The sequence below is a fragment of the Aedes aegypti genome, chromosome 2 (assembly GCF_002204515.2).
Source record: "Aedes aegypti strain LVP_AGWG chromosome 2, AaegL5.0 Primary Assembly, whole genome shotgun sequence".
In the NCBI taxonomy this organism is placed as follows: Eukaryota; Metazoa; Arthropoda; class Insecta; order Diptera; family Culicidae; genus Aedes; species Aedes aegypti.
This window is the reverse complement of record NC_035108.1, coordinates 136,369,646-136,394,695: the sequence shown is the minus strand read 5'-3', so window position 1 is coordinate 136,394,695 and position 25,050 is coordinate 136,369,646. Positions and strand designations below refer to the sequence as shown.

The 25,050-nt window shown below is 39.2% G+C and overlaps 2 protein-coding genes across 2 annotated transcripts; both read left to right on the top strand.

Moving 5' to 3' along the window:
* Window positions 1-13,119: 13,119 nt before the first annotated feature.
* LOC5573669 (cilia- and flagella-associated protein 20) lies at window positions 13,120-14,185 on the top strand. The gene is made up of 2 exons (XM_001660941.2): window positions 13,120-13,458; window positions 13,519-14,185. The coding sequence occupies exons 1-2, from the start codon at window positions 13,183-13,185 to the stop codon at window positions 14,113-14,115; spliced, it is 873 nt and encodes a 290-aa protein (XP_001660991.1). The 5' UTR covers window positions 13,120-13,182; the 3' UTR covers window positions 14,116-14,185.
* A 6,939-nt stretch (window positions 14,186-21,124) lies between these two features.
* On the top strand, window positions 21,125-21,891 carry LOC5573670. The gene is made up of 3 exons (XM_001660942.2): window positions 21,125-21,388; window positions 21,462-21,584; window positions 21,675-21,891. The coding sequence occupies exons 1-3, from the start codon at window positions 21,264-21,266 to the stop codon at window positions 21,808-21,810; spliced, it is 384 nt and encodes a 127-aa protein (XP_001660992.1). The 5' UTR covers window positions 21,125-21,263; the 3' UTR covers window positions 21,811-21,891.
* Window positions 21,892-25,050: the final 3,159 nt, after the last annotated feature.

Here is a 25,050-nt window from a genome sequence, read left to right as displayed (position 1 = left end):
AAAAGGTCCCTTCATAGAAGTCCTTGAATTACCAGTACTTCCAGTCCTTGTTGAGTTAATACTCATGATTGTTATCCTGGCTTCAAGTGTAGTCTCGGGACTGACCAACTCCGAGTCTTTAACCATCTGCTAGGTAACATAGATTAATTTTCAGAAACTGTTGCCAGTAACAAGGACTTTGTACCGCGAATCCTTGAATTACCAGAACATATTACTCTAGCCCGACAAACAAGATGAGACTAGGGTTCAAATTGGTAGATCTTACCCCGTAACGCACCACGAAAAGGTGATCTACCCGCGTTACGGGTAAAATTGACTGTATAGAGTAATACTAATCTTGTATTTTGGTGCAGATGAATAAAAGCCGTATATCAATCTTTTATGAGCACAAATCTGGTGAATCAAACAACTATTCACTTCGAAAAATAAAATCGTTAGTTAGTCGCTGGTAGTGATCAATCGATAAATGTTTCAGCTCTGGTCCCTTTGGTTTTCTAGATTTGTTTTCCTGAAAGTTTGTGGTGTGATTTTAACAGTGGTACATTTTTTCGGATGATTTTTTTTACAATTTCACTCATGTTATATTTGTTGTGAAATTGCATAAGTATGATGCTTTCATGTACATCATACTTATGTGGACATCATACTGCACATTACTGTTGAAAATACCATTAACTATAATTTTCAATTATCCATATTTTTTTTAAATCTGCTGAATTAGGGTCCTAGCGTTACTTAAGGATTTTTTATCAGGAGCTTTCTCATAAGTATGCCCAGTTCGTTTAAACTAAGAAAGAATATGCTCCAGAAATTCTGAAGATGCCTCATAAAATTCAGAAAACAGTAATTTTTTTTCAAGGCATCTGCTCGATAAGCCATTGAAATTTTATTAGATTACTTGTATATACTCATCAAATAATGCTTAGAGGAGTTTCTTCGAGCATTGCTGGAGGCACGCTATTCTTGGACAAATTCAATAGAAGAAGGAATTCTCTAACCATTTTTAGAGAAACTTTGAGGCGTGATTAGTAAAATTCTTAGAGAAAGCTTTGAGTTTGGGTTGCGGAGCTCCTAGGAGAAATCTTAGAAGAGTTCTCGAAGAAGCATTGGAGGAAAACCCTGTTAAAACGTTTAATAATTCCAAGAGGAATTTCTGAGACATCTCTGAATTCTTTGAAGCAATTCATAAGCTATACAAACTAACTTGAGTTCAGCAATTCCATGTGCTCAGTATTTTTTTTTAAACAAACTCTCGGATTTTCGCAAAATATTTCCAGAATCCCAGCAAAAAAATACCCCACTTACTGAGATCTCGTCGAAAGCTATGTTTGCTGAGCGCTGTTTATAAATACAAGGCAGTCTCTTTACTTATGTAAACATCTGAGAGAGACTCGCGAAGAGGAAAAATATCAACGTCATATGCAGCCCAGATTCCGCTGTCGCGAAACGTCAAATGCAGCCCATCGTTTTGATGGCTGAAAAGTGAAAAGTATTGTATTCAAAATAAACTATTATTAAAAAGCTCAGTCAGCGGAGCAGTTTTTCCAAAGATGCTGATAAATCTAAACATAAGACTAGTTATTTACAATGTCTGCTACGTTTCCCGGCACTCACTCAAAATGCCGTTTGTGCTTCGGCGTGATTCAAACGCAATTGTTTTTGCTGAGATGGTCACGTGAAAGCTTGAACGGCTTGCGCAAGATTGATGTACACTCAGAAATAAAAATAGTCACAGAATTACTAAGGTTTATGCATTATTTGCACTATTTTCTATCTGCCTCTCTTTTATTTTGCTGTGAATTTCTACACTAAATGTCATTTCGCCTGGGTTGAAGCTTAGCGATGCTTCAACCCAGTTGAAATGACAAATAGGAATAAAATTCCCTGCAGAAGGAAAGAGGGGCAGATAGAAAATAGTCATAAATTACTACAATTTAGTAATTCTGTGACTATCCGTGTTTCTGAGTGTACACACTGAGAGGAATAAGAAAAATACTCAGCAATCGCAGAAAAAGAAGACCGACTCCGCGAGACTCGTCTCAGGTAAACATCAAATTTGATTGTAAACAAACGATCTGGATCACTAGATCATTTTTTCAACAAATTTGTTAGAGGTGGATAGGAATGTCGTCGTCAAGTATCTTTCAATTTACGGAATATAAACCGCTGCTAAGAACATGAACATGAACAACAACAACAACAAGAACATGATCTGAGCAAATGCGTCTCTGGTGTATACATCATGCGAATAGTCGGATTTGTATCTTCTTGTACAAATTTCATTTTTGTTCAAATTAATCAATTTCAGTGGACTGGAATTTTTCTGGAAAACGACTGGAAGGTCAGGGAAAGTCAGGGAATTTTATTTTACAAATTGAGTCGACACCCTGTGGTAAACACTTATTAAGTGAAACTGAATACAGAAGCCTGAATCTTCAGGACATCCTGTTATTCTTAACCCGCTGTGGTAATGAGCTATAGGCTCTCTTTACGCTCATGCGTTTTGCAGTGCCCTTTTTAGGGCGCTGTTCGAACCCATTGTGGTATGGAGCTACATGCTCTCATTTCGCTTACGCAATCTTCCCTCTTCAAGGGACCCCACTCCTATTTCCTCCCATCTTTCCCTTCCCTTTCCTCTCCCATCGGGTAGATGATGAAATAGGCTCAAATATGGCGATGACACAAATCTCCCAACTGGTGGGGAACGTGCCTTTGGAGCCGGCCTTCTGATACCTGATATGGGAAAAATATAAAAAGAGTGATAAAACTAATTTTTTAACATAAAATCGCTTGAGCCACTATTGGTACACGTGTTCCAGTAGTTGCGCTAATGCTCCAGTAGTAGACGTTCGGGAATGATACAAGGAATTTTAAACAAAATGGTAAATTTTTACATGGGTTTTACATTTTTCCCTCGAAACAGTAACTGATATCTTTCGAATGAAGCATAAAGATCATTTCTTGGACTTTTCCTCATTTTTATACATCCATTTCAAAAACTGCTTCCATTCGTTGATTCACTACTGGAACACGACGGCGACTGTTGGTGCAAGGGAGCAAATTTTTTGCCGTAACTGAATTATTTATATGACTTTTTGATAGAATAAAAAGCTGAAATTTGACAAATCAACTAAACTAGAGGCGATCTATCCACCAAAAATAACACGTGTCGTTTTTATCGAAAAATGTACGTTTTATTCCATAGTCCAATCTACTGGTACATTACAACCATTGGTACCGGCACCCTAATCGATTTGTGTCTTAATAATTCTGGTTTAGCGGGGAAAAAATAAACTTCAATGATTTTTGTCACACTCGAACGATTTAGAGCATAAATTGAAGTGTTTGTGTTGATTATTATCAATAATAATAAGCAATGTTGATAGCGGTACATACAATCAATATTATAAAAACTCAAGATGTAAAGGGTGTACGGAATCAAATTACGGCTAATATTTGGCAAAATTCGCACGTTCAACCAACCTTCTCCAAACTTTCAGTGAGTAGAATAAAACATGTTATGAATATTTTCTCATGTTTGTTTTATTAAATTTCAATTCCACATCGAAATGCACGAACTTTTCTCTTCACACTACTTTGCGCGGCATTCCATTTTTCTTCATATCTTCCTCGTGATTTCTTCCTTAGGATGCTTCCGAAGTGCCTGTTTCATGATGGTCTCCTCCTTAGCCATCACTCCAAAACCTCTTTCGAGTAATGGCACGAGGCCAAATCCAGCCAGAAAATCGTAGGACCATCGTGTGACCTCAGAAGAGGAAGTAGACGCTTTTGGAGGAACACTTACATATTGTCACGAATGAGAGGCTCCGCTTTCCATGCGAGTAAATTGCTTGCCATTTTTTTTTTACAAGCTTTGACATTTTCTGCTTCTTAACGTCCTCAGGGACATCGAATTTATGATAAGCAGTGGAAAACTGAAGCCCCGAAAGCTGCCGGATTTCTGCTTTTACATACGTCTCATCATCCAATGCAATGTGGTTTCGTCAACATCTGGGTGAAGAGCTTCCGTGCACGTGTTTTACCTACCGTATTTTACCGTTCATCGCAATTGAGCGCCTTTTGGGCTTTGTACGTATGTAGATCTTCAAGTTTTTCGCATCATGCACGAATGTTTTTTTATAGATTCAGTTTCTTCGTAACATTTCGAACTGAACTGTTGGGATTCCTCTTGAAAGTTTGAACTACCCGTTTGTGATTCCTAACACTATACGGAGATCCATTTTTGCCAAGTAGAGCAAACGGATTGATTTTTCGGCAACAGACCCGGCAACGAATAAAGGACAACGATTGGAAAGTTGGATCTTGGAACGTGAGAACTTTGAATGAACCCGCGCGTGTTGAGCTCCTGGCTCGTGAACTGCGGAATGTCGGCGTGAACGTGGCAGCTATCCAGGAAATACGCTGGCCGAGAACCGGAGAACGCGAATTCCGAGCGGTGGACCCCATCGCCAACACTTCATTCAAGTATCACATCTACTACAGCGGTGGCGACAGAGCAGAACGTGGAGTTCGCTTCATAGTGATTGGGAAGCAGATGAAGCGAATTATTCGGCGGAAACCGGTAAGCGACCGAATCTGTGTGTTGAGAATGAAGGGCAAGTTCTTCAACTACAGCCTGATCAGCATATATGCGCCAATGAACGATAAGCCCGATGACATGAAGGATGAGTTCTATTAGAGCCTGGATAAGGCCTACGAAGAGTGCCCAAAATAATACGTCAAGATAGTCATCGGCGACGCAAATGCGCAGATCGGGAAAGAATATTTCTTCCGACCCGTCATTGGAACGGAATTCCGTTACCAATGATAATGGCCTACGGCTAGTAACCTTTGCTGCTGCTAGAGGGATGGCAATCAACAGTACCTACTTCGCACGAAATAATATCCGCAAACACACCTGGCGACACCCGAGTGGCGATGCCTGCTCCCAAATAGTCCACGTGCTGGTTGATGGGCGACATTTTTCAGATGTCATTGATGTCAGGATCTTCCGAGGCCCTAATATCGACTCGGATCATTATCTCGTTGTAGCTAAAATTCGGGCGCGGTTATCCAACGTCACGAGTTCCACAACAAACAGAACGCTGCGCTTCAATATACAACGGTAGCTGCGCAGTACCGTCAGCAACTAGACGAACAGTTGGGAAGAATCAACGTTGCTGGAGACGTCGACAGCCTGTGGGACCCTATCCACGAAGCTGTGACAACAACGGCGCGGGAAATGATCGGCACTGGTCTACGGCGAAGACGAAACGACTGGTTCGATGAAGAGTGCCAGAGGGTGACAGACATGAAGAATGTCGCCAGAAGCCGTTTGCTGACCGATAAAACGGCGATGGCTGTCAGGTGGAAGGAGCACTTTCAGCAATTGTTGAACGGTGAAAATGGAAATGTAGCGAGGAACAGGATGAACATAGATGATGATCAAGCTATGGACCCACCGACCATAGGAGAGGTTAAAAAGGCTATCAGCGAGCTGAAGAACTGTAAGGCTGCTGGGAGTACTTCTGAAGGTATGGGAGGACGAGGAATTGCCTATCTACAAGAAAGGGCACAGACTGGAGTGTGCCAATTGCTGAGGAATTACCCTGCTAAATTCGGCGTATAAAATTCTGTCGCGCATCCTGTTTAACAGATTGAGACAGCTCGAGGAGTCCTTCGTCGGCGAATACCAAGTTGGTTTTCGTGAGGGCCGTTCGACAACGGACCAGATGTTTAGCTTGCGAATGATCCTAGACAAATTCCGGGAGTATAACTTGCAGACTCACCATCTGTTTATTGATTTCAAGGCGGCGTACGACTCACTGAAAAGAAATGACCTTTGGAAGATAATGTCTGAACATGGTTTTCCGACGAAACTAATTAGGCTGATACGTGCTACGCTGGATGCTTCGAAATCCAGTGTTCGGATCGCAGACGAGGTGTCAACCTCGTTCGTGACGTTAGACGGATTGAAGCAGGGAGACGCACTTTCGAATTTACTGTTCAACATTGCACACGAGGGTGCTATTAGGAGATTTGGCGTGCAGAGAAATGGCAGTCCTTGGCTTTGCGGACGATATAGACCTAATTAGAATCGATCGCAGGTCAGTGGAAGAGGCCTTCGTGCCTCTGTAGAGGGAGACACCGAGGATAGGCTGACCATTAATTCTACCAATACGAAGTACATGGTTGCAGGTAGAGGTAGAGTCAGGCATGGTGGTGTAGGTGCTGAGGTAGTGTTTGATGGGGATGTGCTTGAAGTTGTTGAAGAATTTGTTTACCTTGGAACACTTGTGACATTTGACAACGACGTTTCCAGTTTAGGTCCCGCAGCATGCAAACGGAAACATAATTCGCCCTGTATAAAACATTGATTCTTCCGGTGGTTCTCTACGGGCACGAAGCGTGGACGTTGAAAGAGTCAGACCGGAAAGCTCTCGGTATTTTCAAGCGTAAAATACAACTGGAGAAGTTTCGCCCAAGACCGACGAAGATGGAGCTCTACAATACGCCCGGTAATAGCGTGACGCTACGCTGTAGCCATCAAGATATCAAGGACCTACCTAGTTTGATGTGCTAAAAATTTAAATTGACTAGCAATGTATAAACGTAAAAATGTTAATGCACAATGTGAATTTTTCAAAAAGTTTTGGTTTTTGCTGGACAATCTAATTTTTTGTATACAAACTTAAAAAAACTTTTGACAAAATTATTCGTTAAGTCAAGACATTTTATTGTGAGATCAATAGAAACTGATAGTAGTTAAACTTCAACAAACAGTTTGACAAGAATAGTTATGCCTCAAACTTAAATAATCCATATAGTTTGTTGAGATTGTTTTATCATTATAGTTTGAGTACTTACACAAAATCTTAGAATTTGCTCCAAATAATCAACTTGCCTCACCAAGGTATAGTAATTGGATCATCAGCAAAAACATCTCACATCTTATCAAATATGGTATAGCAAAAATAATATCACTCTTATTCTTGTTATTATTAGTGTTATATTACATATATTAATAGTTTTGAAATTATAAATCTTTAATTTATTGAAATATTATGGAAAGTGTTTATTTATTACTAATTCGAAAGTTGTTGTTGTTTGTTCAATTGGTCGGTTGTCGGTTTTCTATCGCTCGTCGAAATTGTTGAATTTATCGTTGTAACCGTGTCTGGAAATTCGTCAAATTACTGTGAAACTACGGACCCGCAAGAGCGTCAGATTTTGTGTCACCTTTTTGTTCAATATACCGGCGTTTTCCCAAGGAAACATTAAATTATTTAGTTCAGCCGCACCGCCATGGACTGCAAAAAGTGCCTTGTCCCAGTTGTTACAAAAGAGGAGCAATTCATTCATTGCAATGGACCGTGTGCTGTGATATTCCATGCCGCTTGCGTTGAATTGAGCAAAGCTGATCTTGTTGCTGTGTCGCCTCCAAAGAGAAACAGTTTTTGGCTGTGCGACGAATGCTTAGCTGAGTTCGTGGTATGGAGAAATAAACAAAAGAAGGAGAAAACGGAACTGATCGCACCAATGGACACTGAGCCGAAATCTAAACTTCAATGTGATGTTGACGATCTGAAAGCAAAAGTTGATTCTATACTGTCTGTACTAGGATCAAATTCTAACTGCCCACTGGATACTTCGATGCTGCATTCAACTCCTAGCTCTTCACGGCAAGTTGACCGCGCGTTCAGGGATACAAATTGCGGAGAAACATCATGTGTAGCAGAAGCGTCAGACCGAATTTCGAACACAGCATACGGGGATGAACACTTCTCTTTATTGCTGACGAACATCGACAGTAGCGTTTCAGAGGAAGAAGTGCAAATGATGGTTTCGCAATGCTTGGGTTTCTGTGATGGAGAATGTAAATATGTGAAGAAGCTCGTTCCGCAATGGGTTGACAGTAGTACCTTAGACTACATCTCTTTCAAAATAGTTTTGAACCAAAAATGGAAATCTATCGCAATGAAATCATCTACATGGCCAAAGAATGTTAGGTTTCGCGAGTTTAAGAGAAGGCAATGTACGTGGAAACCCGACACACCGTAATTTTGTTATTGTAAATAATTGTGATTCAACAGAGATTTGAATGTTCTGTTTGGAAGTTTGTTCTGTGTTAATTGTTAAGTTTCTAAAACCGAATTATGTTTACTGTTGTTTGTATTCAAATTGCTATGTTCTTAGATTAAGTATGTATTCAATTAGACTACAATAAGTCCGTTGAATCAAACAAAAAAGAATAAAGAATAAAGAATAAAGAAAATAAAAATAAGTTGCAAGATTTGTTTTGTGAAATTTCATCCAATTCATACATATAAGTTAACCTTCCAGTCGTCGCGAAACAACCACCACGCTGCTGTTGTGAACGAAAAGCGTGATTTTTTCAACAGTGTTGTACAAAATACAACAGCGCGACGACTGAAGTGTTAAAAAAAGTGTTGTAGGATTGTTCTCAACCAAGTTTACCAAATAAAACAAACTTCATTTAAGAATATTCCCTGCAATATTCTCCTTGATGAGCTTTAGCTTGAACTTGGTTGGCCGCCCATGGTTGCTACTCCGGTATCGCCAGATCAGCTGCACTTACACTAGGAACCAACCAGATGATTGTTTGGGACAAACAGACACCCTCAGTGTATAAGTGCTGCTGATCTTCTATTTTCAGGCGATAATGGCGCCTGGCGCCTGCCACGTCAGAATGCAGTCCAATGAAGGGGAAGGGAAGGAATTGATGATGCATTAAACTGGCTCCCACAGTAGACCGTATATACCATTACGTCTACGCCAGTGCATGCGGGAAGGTATAGGGCTAGTTTATTTTTTACGGCAGAGAGGCTTGCTGTTTGCTTAGTAGACTGCTTATGTATCAAGTGTAAGGAAAGGTGGGCTATAATGAAGGAAGAATGGAATCGTAGAGAAACGTTTTTTTGTCCGTCTCGGGTTCTAGCGAATGCTATGAACTGTTTTAGATCAACTGTGATATATTAAGAGTGGAAGACAGAAACAAGTGAAATATACAACTACAAAGTACGATGAAAGGGACGGGTCTGGGATTGAATCCATGACCTTCTGCGGTAACCATTGGACCAACAACCCCGTACATTAAGTGCAATGTTCTCCTTGTGTTTATAAACATATTTGTACCATCTGTGTTAAACAATTATTATAGTCAAATAACGTGTGATATGTTGCTTTCTACAGGAGTAATTTGTGTAATTCTTCCATTTAAATCATCTCATATAAATCATATTTTTTTTATTGATTTTTTTATATATTTTATACCAAAAAGACATTTCATTGTAAGATGGATTAATTCAAATTTTCTTGTACATGTTCGACAAATGTAAGTTAGGAATGGAGGAAAGTTAGAGGAAACAACATTTCAGAATATTAAAATTTATTAAAATTCACATAACCACTCTGCTTATACACATGATAATAAAACTTGATCCATTTGCCCTGTCGCATTTAAAAATGATGGGAAGTGTAACATGTCCAAAAGTTTTTTAATGAAGCTTGCTTTTTTCGTTGTTGTTATTGAGGATTTTGCCCTCCAATAGACTCACACCTAAATAATTCAGTCACACCAAAATATTCTCTCCCCATGTTTGACATACATTGGATGGCGTCGTAGCTAACTAGACCAATATGTAACGTGCATGTAACGCACACTGTTGGTTTGTGCATTGAATGCAAGGTGCGTGCTTCTACTGAACTGCCATATGAAGGGACGTGTGAGTATGAAAATGTTCAAAACATATCAGAAATCAAATACTAAACATAACGGATGATTGGGATTGTTCTTGGATATATGTGGCCACTATAAAGCTTTTAAGAGGATCTGGAGCAACCGTTAAAAATTGGTCATCTCGTAAAAATCAACTTAGACACGTAGTTTTTTTTTCAAATCTTCTAGATGTCTTGTCATGACATTTATCTATGTTGACATTCATCCTTTACGTTGTATAATAATGAATTTGATCAATTTTGCAATAAACTTCGGTGATCAAGGTGGTCTTTAATTTCAATACAAATTATACTTCTCCTTCATCTTTCTGGCGTTACGTCCTCACTGGGACAGAGCCTGCTTCTCAGTTAAGTGTTCTTATGAGTACTTCCACAGTTATTAACTGAGAGCTTTCTTTGCCAAAGTTTCCATTTTCACATTCGTATATCGTGTGGCAGGTACGATGATACTCTATACCCAGGGAAGTCGAGGAAATTTCTTTTACGAAAAGATCCTGGACCGACCTGGAATCGAATCCAGACACCTTCAGCATGGCTTTGCTTTGTAGCCGCGGACTCTAACCACTCGGCTAAGAAAGGCCCCCAATTATACGTGTATTACAAATTTTATATGTTCTTTAATTATGATTGTTTACGTGTTAAAAAAACGCACAGTGGTCTAGGATGAATTTTACCACCAGTTTTGCGGATCTTCCAAAGGGAGTTGTAGTGGTCCATGGGCAGTCCTGATTGGATGATTTTATAAATTGATAATTTTTATGAATATTGCGGATTTTCCAGTGATCCAGGTCAGTGAATCAATTGTCACCCAAGACGCAGCAATAAAGACATTGTCATCTCCTATTCTTGTTGCAACAATGTTATTCCGCAACATCAGTTTATCACCACTTGAACAGAATATGACAATGATCGATCAGCACGTGCGTAGCGATTTTTTGGGTTTCGCATTGCAATTTTCGAGAACTTTTTCCATGCTGATTAACATTGACACATTATCGAACGGCATCCATAAAAAAAATGGTTTTGTGTTTAAAATAACTGATTAATCGCGAGTTGAAAAGGTTACAACAATGTTGCGCTCTGTGATTGTCATGACAATTTTGCTTTTGATTGTATCTTTATCCGCAACAGTTGGGACCGATACTTTTCTGATAAGATTTCGGTCGCTTCTTAAAACCAGAGCTATTTGATTAGCTTTGTGTAAAAAAGAAAAAAAAGAAACATAGGGAAAGTGTACCAGTTATGACCATAGTGGTTTCCTATTTGGCCATATGTAAAATTTTAATAACTTTCACATTTTAAATCTTTTTGAATGTTTTTACATCAAGATATACGTTAAATCTAACTACTACAACACACAAACATTTTCAAAGTTTGAAGACATTAAAGTAATCACGTATGGCGAAATAGTGAACCATTATGTCCATAACTTGTACACCTACTTTATTTACCTCTCACAAAAACGTGGAAGCTTTTATGGTCGTCTACAAAATTCCGAAACAATATTCTTAAAATAATTTATTGAATCTTTTTAATTATTTTACCCATTTATCAGATCCATTAACTCCACTGTGTTATTTAATTTCCGGTAGTTCCGACACCCATAAACGTCTGTTTGTCGACTTTGCCGAAAGCATACATTTAAAAGTACATCGTTGAAAGTTTTACATAATTTTATTTTACAATCAAATTCAATCATTCTAACATGTATCAAAGCTCAAGATTATTCGCGTCGCCATCCGAAAACACTGTACCGGAAACATTCTTAAAAAATCACATAAATATCTAAATATTATTGCAAAGAATAGTTAAATTTATGTGGTGACCACAAGCGCCAACTAAGCACGACATTTTCAAAGGGTTGCACAGAAACATTAAATTAATTTTAACCAGTGTCGGATCAGTGAATGTATTAAATGTATTAAACAAATAACAATACTACACATTTTTCCTGAAACCTGAAAGCAACATTACCGATTTTGTCAATAAAAATAAAAAATGCTTTTTGTGTAACGAGACACCATTTGCAGGACCCTGTTGGAAGATGAACGTAACGCGGCGCTCATAAAATCAAATCAATGATTTCTGCAATTATTCAATATTTCCTTCCAGTTTGAGGTCACACTCTGAATCTTATCAATCCATAAATATAAGAGATGGTTGGGTCTCGGGTTTTCAATTTAAAATTTTTCGGGTTCGGGTACGGGTCGGGTTTGAAGGCTACAAAATTATCGGGTACGGGTCGAGTTCGGGCTTGAAAAAAGTCGGGTTTAGTCGGGTTTGGGTCGGGTTCGATGAGAATTGTGAACAGAGTAAAAACCTGAAAGCGTTTCTATGCATCGGAAACAATGAATTTATTATCTTTTCGAGCTCGGGTTTTATTCGGGTTTCTCTTGGAAAACTTTTTCGGGTTTCGGGTCGGGTTCGGGTTTGAATAGCGAAAATTTTTCGGGTTCGGGTCGGGTCCGGGTTTGCTTTTCAATTATTGTCTCGGGTTCGGGTCGGGTCCGGGTTTGAAGAAATAAAATAAGTCGGGTACGGGTCGGGTTCGGGTTTGAAAAATATGAAACCCGACCATCTCAATAAATATGAGGATTACCTAGAACAAACCCGAATTGTAAAAATTTTAGCAGAGCAGATATAGGCGATTATAGAGTGATGTTTGAAAAAGTGCATTTCAGCGATGGTGTCGCGTTATGAAATGCAACTGCTTTTAGTTACCATATATACAGTGTTATGTTTCAAAATGAGTGTCACAACATCAAGACATTTAATATGCAAGATAAAAAACCTGTTTAATCACATGACCACAAGGCATATTTCCGAGAACAGGCCTAATTTGATAATGAAAGTCGGTTCCTCGTGGTGTCGCGTTACGTTGGAATGTGTCATGTGACATTTTGTAAGGGAGACAGAAAAAATACACTCAAAATTTGAGTTTGAACCATATTTCCTGTATGAAAAAACCCTCAACTGGTGTGATTTGAAACCATGACCCTCAGTTTGACCTAGCTGAAGAGTTGCGCGTTTACTAGCAGCCGTTTGGGCCCTAAAGTAACCATGTAAATTTGTTTCAAGAATCCGGTTTTTTTTTCTAATGAAATATGGAAAGAATGGCTGTAAAAATGTTTACAAGAATTCCTGAAACTAAAATTATTGATTGATTTCATCGTTGAACTCAAGTAGATGCTCCCTGAGTTATTCTTTAAGCGATTTGTTTAGAATATTCATCGTCTACGTATTCGTTTTTATACGATGTTTTCAAATCATATTTAACTTATGAAGATACTGTTCTTTTTTTTAGCAAAACCGTCATATTTACTGGGTCAGAACAGCAAATGCCTTTTGATCGTAGTAGGTCATTAGCCGTTTCACGTCAATTTCGATATCTTTATCAGGCCATCAACAGACTGTAGCCTGATAATGTTTCGAAACACATATCAGCGGGGTTTTTTAACAGTTTTCAGTAGCAGCGGAAGTAAGCCACTTGAAATATGGGACATTGTCACCAAGAATGGCCACGCCAAACGGGTTACAGATGAAGAGCTCAAGCTGATGTCATTTGAGCTAATGGGCGCCAACGTTGCCACCACCTTTATGGTTGCTCCAAAATGTCCCTGTCCATCTCTTGGCGTGAAGCTACCATTCCTTGTTTTACTGGTGAAGAATCTCAAAAAGTTCTTCTCCTTCGAAATACAGGTATTTATTTTGCAAAACATTATTCGTAAAAGTGTCTTAAGTCTATATCAACACTCACAGATACTGGACGACCGTAACTTGCTGCGACGTTTTCGCGCGTCAAACTACCAGAGTGCGACACGTGTAGATAACTTCTGTACGGTCATGCCTCTGGCTCTCACTCCCGGATGGAATCAAATTCAGTTTAATCTGGCTGACTTTACGCGTCGTGCGTATGGCACCAACTACATCGAAACCGTTCGAATACAGATCCATGCAAATGTGCGCATAAAGCGGGTCTACTTCTGCGATCGACTCTATCCGGACGATGAACTGCCACCGCAACTACGCTTGCACCCTCCACTGAGGCCATCTAAAATCACAGGGTATAGCAAAACTAGAGGCAAGAAGCCGGCTGAAGCCATTGAAACGGTTCGTCCAGGCACTCCGGTTACGGAAACAGATGCAGCACCAGGTGTCAGTGAAACAATTACTAGGAGAAGTACCATGCGATCAAATGTCGTGGATATTGTGGAAACTCCTGCAGAGGTGATCAATTTGGAAAGCAACGAAGTACCGCATGAAGCAGATGCTTCGATGTTGCCTGAAGATCAAGAAGGTGAAGTACCTGAAATTGCACCGGTGACTTCAGCTCAAGAGATCGCAGTTCAATTTTAAGTTAGTCATTTAGATGGCTATTTGCCACATTTATTAGATTCCGAACAAAATTGCCCGTTGGAAAAGCATATTCCTCTATTTCATTTGGCCGCATATCAATCACATTTAACGAGCACGTCTGCACTTACTATGCAATTTACTCAGTTTGTTGAACCCTGGTGCCATGCCACCCTTCGCTTGCTAATGCACTATAGCGTAATCATATTTGTTTAGTTTTGGGAATTATGCTGTGCATAAACAAATCCGTCGCTTAAAGAGCACCGTCAGGCAGCCGTTCAGTGGATAAAGAGCGGGATTGTTTTACGTGCTACGCACTCTGTCAAACAAGTGTATTTATAGTAAATCCAAAGCCACATTTTGGTCGGATGTATGCCGCGGATTAAATTAAAAGGAAAAGAACTTATTATCAGAGCTCTAATCAACAAAATTTAAATACTACACTACATGCCTAATCGTGCGTTTGAGTGGTTCTGTGAGAGGGGAATATACAGTCCCATCGTTGATTTTCCATGCATACTGTCCCGATACTGTATTTCTACGAAAGTTTGTCAATTCAAAACGCTAATCTCAAACAATCTTGGCTTGCGGTATATTTTTAATTTGTGTTCCTATAGTTGCGATATCCGTTGTTTTCTGTAGTGTCGGTTGTTTCTGCAGTGTCGGTTCCGTGGCTAATGTAATAAATTCAGTGGAAATGGCACTAGCGCAACTATAGGAACACCCACAACTAATGAATCACTTTCCCTATGACAATTTATGTTATTAGTATTTATAATGCAAATGATTACCTCAACAATCAAGAATGTAAGTTATGCTAGGACATTATCTTTAACAATAATTTTCTGGTAGTATGACAACCATCTTCTTGGCATTACATTCCTACTCCAAGTCTGCTCATCAATTTAATGTAGTGAGAACAGTTCCTTTGCCTCTTCTGCAAACAATTTTCGATGATTTTCAATCAATTTATTCGAAAATCGTGTCGTAAAAGTAAAATTAGATACAGAAGTCATCTGGGGCCAGATAGCCGTAGCGGTAAACGCGCAGCTATTCAGCGAGACCAAGCTGAGGGTCGTGGGTTCAAATCCCACCGGTCGAGGACCTTTTCGGGTTGGAAATTTTCTCGACTTTCCAGGGCATAAAGTATCTTTGTACCTGCCACACGATATACGCATGCAAAAATGGCATAGTAAGCTCTTAGTTAATAACTGTGGAAGTGCTCATAAGAACACTAAGCTGAGAAGCAGGCTCTGTCCCAGTGGGGACGTAACGCCAGAAAGAAGAAGTCAAGTTTGAATTCAACATACCACTGTATTCATCGTTAAGCGGGGCGTGCATTCATATTCCCGATTTTATTGCATAGAGCTCCTACAACTTATCTGATTACCAAATGTTTCACATAATCATTCAACAGCAAATCAAAACGAAATTTATCTAAGGAAATATTCATTTCCAATAACTATTAGAACAGGAAGAATCCAGCATATTATTGAAAGAAGGTGATTTTTCAAACAGCCCTTTCCTTCAATCATTGAATTAACCGTATAAGTATAAAGAATAGCCTATAAGTCAAAGAAGGGGAAATGTATGATGGCAATATAAAAAGCAATAATAACAATTATGAATGAAATAGTATGTCTATAAAGAGCAACTTATTTATAAGAGACGAAAAATAAATCTGATTTAAACATTAGCACCACTAACTCCATTTCAACAGCCTTCAATTTAAAGAAGGGATAATCTTTGATGAAAAATTTTCCAGTTATATATCACCACTATGGGATGACTTCAAGGATATCGCATTTCAAAGGAGATTTCAAAGTGGGATAACAGTATACTCAGTCCAGAAAACTGCAGTCATCATCGAAATGTAGACATGTGAGAACGTACTGTCTTCAGCAAACTTGTGTTTGGGAGTCCCAATGGGGACCAAGAACTTCCGCATGGGTTACAATTTAGTTCGAAATTCGATCATTGCACTATGGGCCAGGAACGCAATCTGGCGGGACAAAATTAATATCTCGGCAACGAAGTGTTTCCGGTATTTGGTGTCTTCTGCAAAGTTTTTTTGTAACAACGAGGACCATCTACTGACATAAACGGATAGTTCTTAAATAGTCCGCATAGGTGGCGCCACAATCTAACTTTTTACTGTGACGTTCTAGAGACTTGGTATGCTCGGCAAAGTTGTTCATTATGATAAAATAAACAACTCTCTCGAAGACGTCAAAATTCCACAGCCTACTGTTTTCGAGTTATTGGCAAAATTAGAGAAATTTATTGAATAAACGATTTTTTCCACCGAATTTGACATTTTTCCTAAGAACCATATCATATAATATTTTTTTGCTGATAAATATATAACAAACACAAGCTCTGATGGAAAAACTTTAATAATACGACGCGTAAAAATTATAAAATTATGAAAAAACTTGAAAAATAGAGAAATTTTTTTGAATAAATATCGCCACAAGCGCAAAAAATCGCAAGCCCAAATTTTCAGGCAACATAGAACAATACTTGATGAAACGGACGTCAAAATTTCAGAGAGGTATATTTTGGTGTTTTTGAGATTTATTATTTTTTTTACGGTTTTCTTTTCATTACGCAATTAATATGTTCGTGGCAAATATTTAAGTGTATTTTAAAATTAGCAGAAAAATACATTTTATTATTTCATGAAATTATTATATCTGCTCACATAACAAGCTGGCTTTGGATTTCAACTCGAATTCGTCTGTTACAGTTTTCCGGAAGCTCAAAATTAAAGCTAATTCGGGGATTAAACATATATTTAAGGTTCAACAGCCTAACAGTTCCCAAAATCGAAGGAACCTCAAAATTGATACATTTGATCTACAGGCATCTCTCCCTTACTCGATATTAAGGGGTCTATTTTATAAGTCGAGTCGATCAAAATGACTCGACTGGAGTCACTGTCGACCAAAAAAATATCGTTCGACACGGTCTGTCACTCGAGTTTTTCGACAGTTGTCACTCTATGTGACTGGATTACTATGGGAGTCGACGAGTGACATCTGAAATATGCATGCTTACTTTGATCGATAGTGATTACAGACGAGTCACATGAATGTGCTCGATTTACAAAATAGGCCCCTAAAGGGACCAACGAGTTAGGGAGGTATCGAGTTACAGAACACAAAACCAGTGCAACTGCGATCCAAGGGACCATCGAGTTAGCCATGAAAACCAACTTTTACTATGGTTCTCTAACTCGATATCGAGATACGGAATATCGAGTAAGGGAGAGTTAACTGTATATCCTCTGTTTCGAAACATCCAAGGATCAACGCTCTTCCCGCTTCAAAACTAATCTACAAGCTCTCGACCAGAGATCGTGTGCTATGAAATTTTAGTGTTTAGAGAAATCGACATGAATATGCTTCAAAATTAAAAGTAACACATTTACAAAATAAATTGCTCACCTCGAGCCATGATGACAACAATGAACTGACACATGATCAAGTTTTTCATGGCATACTATATCATTTGAATTATTGAAGAAAAACAAATATGTACCCAGTTTTAATCTACACCTCCATCTACATTATTCGAAATTTCATGGCTACTATGATAGCTTTTTAAACAGTTTTCTGAAAGTTTTTGTTGCATGACTCGTTATTTCTAAAAGTCGATCGTCTCTTCAGATTGAAAAATGGAAATTAAACTGAATTGGAGTAATATAATCATTGTATCGTATTATTAAAGTTTTTCCATCAGAGCTTGTGTTTGTTATATATTTATCAGCAAGTACACGTACTCTCGAGTAGATTTAGGTTTTAACAGCTCTATTCGCTTATCACAGCTCACCGTATCAGTAGATTCCGCTAGGTACAACTACGGCTTCCTGTGGTAGCGTTGTCAGAACAGTGGGCTGTGCGCCGGCAACACTCCTCCGGGTACCTACGTTAACTTTCGGTTGCGCTGAACGTCTAGGACGGCTAGCTGTGTAACCGACCGTTAGTACACTCCATTGGCTGTTTGTACCGTGGCGGACCGGATAGTTCCGTCGCGTTTTTTCGTTGACAAGGATGATTCTTCCCTTCGGGGAAGCTTGGGATCAACGATGCTCACTATGTCACCGATGGATATCGGCTTCGTTGGTGCGAACCATTTCGTTCGCCTAGCTATTTCTGGAAGGTTCACCCAACGCTTCCAGAATTGGTTAGCGAGCATTTGGAAGGTACGGTAACTTCGCTGTAATGTGGTTCCACTATCGTCCACAGTTGTCAGTGGCATTGACGCGTTGGACGATCCGAAAAGAAAGTGATTGGGGGACAACGCTGGGGCTGAGTCACTGTGGAGCGTGAGCAAGTGTATTTCTTAGCTCTTTGTCCGTGAGTCTAGCGGTAGAACGAATTGCCATGAGATTTATCTTCACTATCCGAATCAGCCTTTGCCAGCAGCCGCCCATGTGAGCAGCCTGCTGGGGGGCTGAAGACCTATTTTGTGTCTGGACTAACGAACTCTTCTATCATCGCCGATTGGTTGATAGCTGCGTTTGGATCCCGCCGGGGACTACGACAAGGTGATGGACTTTCGTGCCTGTTGTTCAATATTGCGCTATAAGTTGTTATGCGGAGAGCCGGGCTTAACAGCCGGGGTACGATTTTTACGAGTTCCAGTCAATTTGTTTACTTCGCGGATGATATGGACATTGTCGGCCGAACATTTGAAAAGTTGGCAGACCTGTACACCCGCCTGAAACGCGAGGCAGCGAAGGTTGGACTGATGGTGAATGCGACCACAAAATACATGTTAGGTGGTGGGGCCGAGCGCGACAGGGCTCGTCTAGGTAGCAGTGCTACGAAAGACGGAGATACGTTCGAGGTGGTCGACGAGTTTGCCTACTTTGGATCCTTGCTGACGGCTGAAAATAACGTTAGTCGTGAAAAACGTTGGACGCGCATCATCAGTGGGAGTCGGGGGCCTACTATGGCCTCCACAAGAAGCTGCGGTCAAAAAATATTCACACCCGCACCAAATGTACCATGTACAAAACGGTTATAAGGCCGGTAGTCCTCTACGGGCATGAAACATGGACGATGCTCGACGAGGACTTGCAAGCACTTGGAGTCTTCGAACGTCGGGTGCTTAGGACGATCTTTATCGGTGTGCAGGAAAACGGTGTGTTGCGGCGAAGCATGAACCACGAGCTCGCCCAACTCTACGGCGAACCCAGTATCCAGAAGGTGGCCAAAGCTGGAAGGATACAATGGACAGGGCATGTTGCAAGAATGCTGGACAGCAACCCTGCAAAGATGGTGTTCGCTTCGGATCGGGTCGGTATAAGAAGGCAAAGGTGGGGATGGAAAGATGCGGCCACGAACCGATTATTGTGGCGTTAAATTTTTCATTCGGTGTTATCTGTTTAAGGTGCAGATGAATCGAAGCCAAACCTCAAATTTTCGAGAGCACAAATGTCGAGAACCGAACACCCGTTTAAGTTGAAAACCTAATCGATTGGTCACCACCAGCTAGTGATTAATCGATTAAGTTTTTTGCTTAAACGGATGTTCGGTTCTCCAGATTTGTGCTCTTGAAAATTTGAGGTTTGGCTTCGATTCATCGTCACCTTAAATGTTAACTAAATAAATGAAAAACGGTCCTACGATGGCCGTTGGAATCGTGTGTTTGGGTGCCGTTTCCAGGTTCGGACAATCGCTGTGCAGATGTAGTATTCAAACTTGTGCGATCGGCAGGGGCTATTTATGCGATAACTCGGAAATACGAACAAATGGAAGCATGCTGTCTTCGGCAAAGTTACTGAGAAGGATAAGCATTTGCACATGGATTACAATTTAGCTCAGAATTCACCCACAACTTCCGGCATGTGCTAATAACTCCAATTTGAGATTGCGAACACATATACTTTTGGCTTGTTCAGTGAATTAAGACTGTATTATAATAGTTAAGGGGTCTATTTTGTCAGTCACTGAATATTACCAAAAAATGACTAATCTCGAAATTTCGCAAAACTGGTAGGAAAATCGCATTAGGCGCATTGTGCTATAGAGTGTGCTTAAGATTTACGGTTCGTACTGGAAAACTTTTCGTTTTGTTTACAAGGCAAATCGGCCACTTCCCATATTACAATTTAAGGCTTGTTGAAATTATGATTATGCAAATTATCCTTCAGTTATTTACAAGTTTGCCTTGCAAAGCTTTTAGGGTTTGTTAACTGTTGCATATAACTACAAAAACATTTCAAGACAACTGTACGATGCTTCCAAATATAATTAAAATGAATGAAAGATTTAGCAGTTAAAATAAAACGTTTTACTTTTGCAGGAGTTCCAACTTAAAAGATATTGCAGTAATATCAGCTTTAGATTGCACAAAGCTTTTGGGACTGAAGGAAAACATCAACGAAAGTTCCATTTTACGATATTGGAACATTTTCCAATAATGGTGGTAATGCGTTTTTGGAGATTCAATGGTTTTATCATTATTTTTACGGAAAATAGAAAAGTTTTCGAACAACTTATCACAATTTGAAAAAACGAGCTTTCGTTATTTATGTTTGGCGAATTTGTATGTAGTTAATAAGTATTGTTCACCAACGTTAGTTGTGATTGATGAGTCATTTGCTTGTGATTGATGGGCATTTGCCCGGTTAACCATTTCACTATGAATTCCTTGTCAAATGTGTGTGTTTCGGCAAAAAAAAATAAACGCGTGGATTTCTGGGATCAAGAGAACTCATCTGAGCAAAAGATATTGACGCAAAATCGATCACAGAGCTCTAAGATTGTATCTCACAATTCGATCCATATCATGCTCAGAAAAAAAGAAAGACGGGATGAAATGCAATGTCTGATTTGTTCATCAAGCATTAAATATGCGTGGGCCATCATCGACTACTGTTACGTCTGCAACACATAGAGAACATAATTCTTTACTAAACACCTCGGTAAATACTAGAGGTGCGTGAATTGTTGATATAGGTCATTTTATAGCAATGCAGTCGTATCCTGGACAACGAACGACTGTTGTTTATTGTACTCATCGATCGTGCGAACTGATTCTGTGCCACCGAAATCAGTAGTTTAGTGGGCGAAATCAATAACGACGAAAATCCCCCCCAAAAGAAAGCCTTGCCCGTCATTAACGCGCAAACGTTCATCATGGTCGGAAGAAAGAAGCGTGCAAGTGCAGCTAATCGTAAGTCGGTTCAGTTTGCAACAGCGTCCCGTTCGAAAATTTCCAACGACAGTGTGTATCCCAGTTACTCCGAATTCAAGGTCACCTAGTAAGTAAAACCAAACCATTGATAACTCGATTCATTCAAATATATGGAAATGGTAATGCATGCCTTTCCGCAGCCCCGTTGTCTGCCGCCAGCGTTACCACCAGGACAAACTGCGCTACGACAAACAATTTGAATACGAGTTGAAAATGTTAGAACTTATGCAGAATTCAGCATACGACTCGATGCGTTTCCACAGGTGAGTACAAGCTTATGCACATGCTAATATTACATGGACAGCACATTGATTGATTTGTACCTTGCTCTGGGTATTGGAATATATTTTTAGACATTTTGCCATTACGACGTTGTGGCCACCGTTACACACCCGGAAGGAGATTGAGTATGTAATAAGTAAATTTTTCCGTCTCCCAGACAAACAGACTCGCCGTTTGCATGATATGATGATTGCTCCTGTGTACTAAAGGGGAAAACACTTTTTGTAAATTTGTAGTAAATTATTAAATAAAGCTTGTGGCGAATGTAGTTTCTTATTTACGACACAATTTTCTACTTTTTTTCTATCTGGCATTATACAGTCAACTCTTCCTTACTCGATATTGAAGGAACCATCGAGTTAGGAAGGTATCAAGTTACAGAACACAAAACCAATGCAACTACGATCCAAGGGACCATCGATTTAGCCATGAAAACCAAATTTTACTATGGTTTTCTAACTCGATATCGAGATACGAAATATCGAGTAAGGGAGAGTTAACTGTATTACAGTCAGGTCTCGTATCATACCCATGTTGAAAAGTGTGGTAACTTCCAAACGCTGATTAAAGAAGCTACTTCTATCGATCAATGCATGAGTTCACTGGTTGACGTTTGAGCGGTGCCATGTTATTTATGTGGCCATGGCAACGAGAAAATTAGGCTCCGCTCAAATGTCAAATTTGACATTCGAGCGGTGCCGAATTTATTCGTTACCATAGTCACGTAAATAACACGGCACCGTTCAAACGTCAAATAGTGAACTCGTGCATTGGTCCATACTCTTCAGACACTGAATTAATCCTACTAATCAAAGAATGAACATCACAAAAGGCATCATAGGACTCCTCGTTATGGTAAACCCAGAGTTTTTTTTAACTTGCATTATAACCACCCAAGTAACCAAAAGCCCGCTAATTTGCCTTTTTGGGCTTATAGAGCTATTATACGGTCAATATAGGGCATGTCAGCCCTGTAACAGCACTATATTAGCACGCAGGGCGAATTAAAGTGCTATATGGTTACTTGGGCAATTCTGATTCTGCGTTCCATTTCACGACGTTTCATTCCGCTTTACTCCGTTCCACAAGCAGAATAATGTTTTTACAATTTTCAATGTCTACCATATGATTTCAACTTGCAAAAATGTTAATTTTGAAATGTACTCAGCGAATAACTGTGGTGATGCACAAAATACACTAAGTGAGAAAATCAGGCTCAATGGTCTAATGACTAATGGGTCACTGAGCTAACAACTAATCAAAATGAATCCTGTGGCCCTACGAACTTTCCAGGATGTAGTACCTACATGAACACAGATTTTGCTGAGTACAGATATGTTCTGATTTCGTCAACAAATTATTCCGTTTTTATCAACACACAAAAACTTTTTATTTATTTTTCAAAATACTTGGGCAGAGCCGTAGCGTGGCCTCATGGCACCCATGAAGAACCGACATTTGAGCGCCCCTTCAAAGCTCAAGTTTTTTTTCTCTTTAATTTCAATGTTACATAATTCTCTAATCATCCAACTTTTGTGAGAATTGGTCTCAAGATTTATTCAGAATATTTGAACAATACAATTTTTTTACTGTAATCTGATAGTGCACAAAGCGCTCAATTTGAAAAAAAAATCACTTGTTTGTAGCTTATTTCGGTAGATTTGTAGTTCAAAATTTTGATACCGTAAACTGGGGGGAAGTTGATCACTTTTGAGCGATCCTATGCTATAATTCCTAGTGGGATGCATGTATTATCATCCAAATATTGTTAAAACATGTACTGGTTGAATGTTTAACGAATTATACAAACGAAATTTTGACGAATTGTTATCGTAGTAACAAAAACAATTTTTGGAGGTCAAAAAGTGGTGTTTTTGATTCCGGGGTGAAGTTGATCAACTACTGCGATAGGTTTCCTAAAATAAAGAAGTATGCTATTCACTAAATTTGGGGTCTCTGAATCTGAATAAAGATTTAAAAATCTTACAACTTATTGATAAATCGGGTAATTTTTTAATTGAAAGTTGTGAATTACAGATTACACCACATTAAACGCCTAAAGGTAGGCAATTTTTTTTGAAGTTAGCAACCCTCTTACAAAAAGATCATTTTTTCTCTAAAATACGAATATGTATCCTCAATACAAATTTGAAACTGGGTACACAAAACACATCTGGAATGTATGAAACAGTTTATTAAAACTATAGCTTTGTATAGCCGTGGAAAAAGTCGATTGTTTGGAGAAGAACCCTTCTACAGTTCATGAATCATTTCCTAAAAAATCTGTTTTTCCATTAAATAATTACCTTGAATGCCAAACCGAATTTATGAAAATCAAGAGTAGCTATCAGGTAATGCCACAACTCAGAAATTGTGATAATTGAAATCGTGGCATAGATCTTATAACAGTCTATACATGTGGGTACGGGAATGATCAACTTCTCCCCGCTGATCAACTACACCCCGAATTACGGTACTATATTTAGTTTGTATTTTAAGCTAATTCACCAAGACGAGTTTCACCCTAACTTCGACTTGGTAAGCCCTACAGTTTTGATAAATTAGATTAAAAAACTATTTTTAAGCATCTTCTAAGAAGATTGCAATATCATTTGTAGTAACTGTGGCAAGCACGAAGACACTCTATGCCCTGGTAAATCGAGGAAATTTCCAACCCGAAAAGACCGGCGGGTTTTGAATCCACGACCCTCATCTTGCTGAATAGCTGCTCGTTTACTGCTACGACTATCTAGACCCCATAATTTTTATTTTTGTATGTAGTTTTTTTTTTCTAGAGACGCCAATATTAAACATGTATCTTCCAGAATTTTACCAAATATGTCACGCATTTTGGCGCCCCCTAAAGGCACCAGCGCCGCTCTTGGCGGATGACAACCTGACCTACGGCATACTACGGCACTGTGCTTGGGATATTAACCTTAAACTTATTTTGAATGAATTCCAATGTTTTTCAATAATCGCAAGGTTGCATTTTTGATATTATGTTAGTGTTGAGCACTCTCGATACATAATAGTAGTCGTGTACGATTCAATATAGTTTGACAAGATTGACGCTTCCTTAACAGTCAAGAATAGCTCTGGCCACCTCCTAGCAACAACAAGAATTTGTGATTGTATACGTACTTAAGAGACCTAGTTATAAATTCAATTCCTTGTTATAAGGGATGCACTAGGGAATAAACTCAAGAATGTTTGGGCAATGACAAGGGACATGATTCAGTTTATTTTTTACGATTTCAGACCCCGTCATATTTTGTACATCTTTTAACTATTAAACTCGATTGCATTGCACAGATTATAGCAAACAGCCATTGATTAGCCATTTATATAATAAGTTTGTATCGAGGGGAAAGGACGGAAATGGCTGATAATTTGAGAAACTGTTTATATTGGACGTTCCTATCCCTAATTTGCTTGAATCGTGAT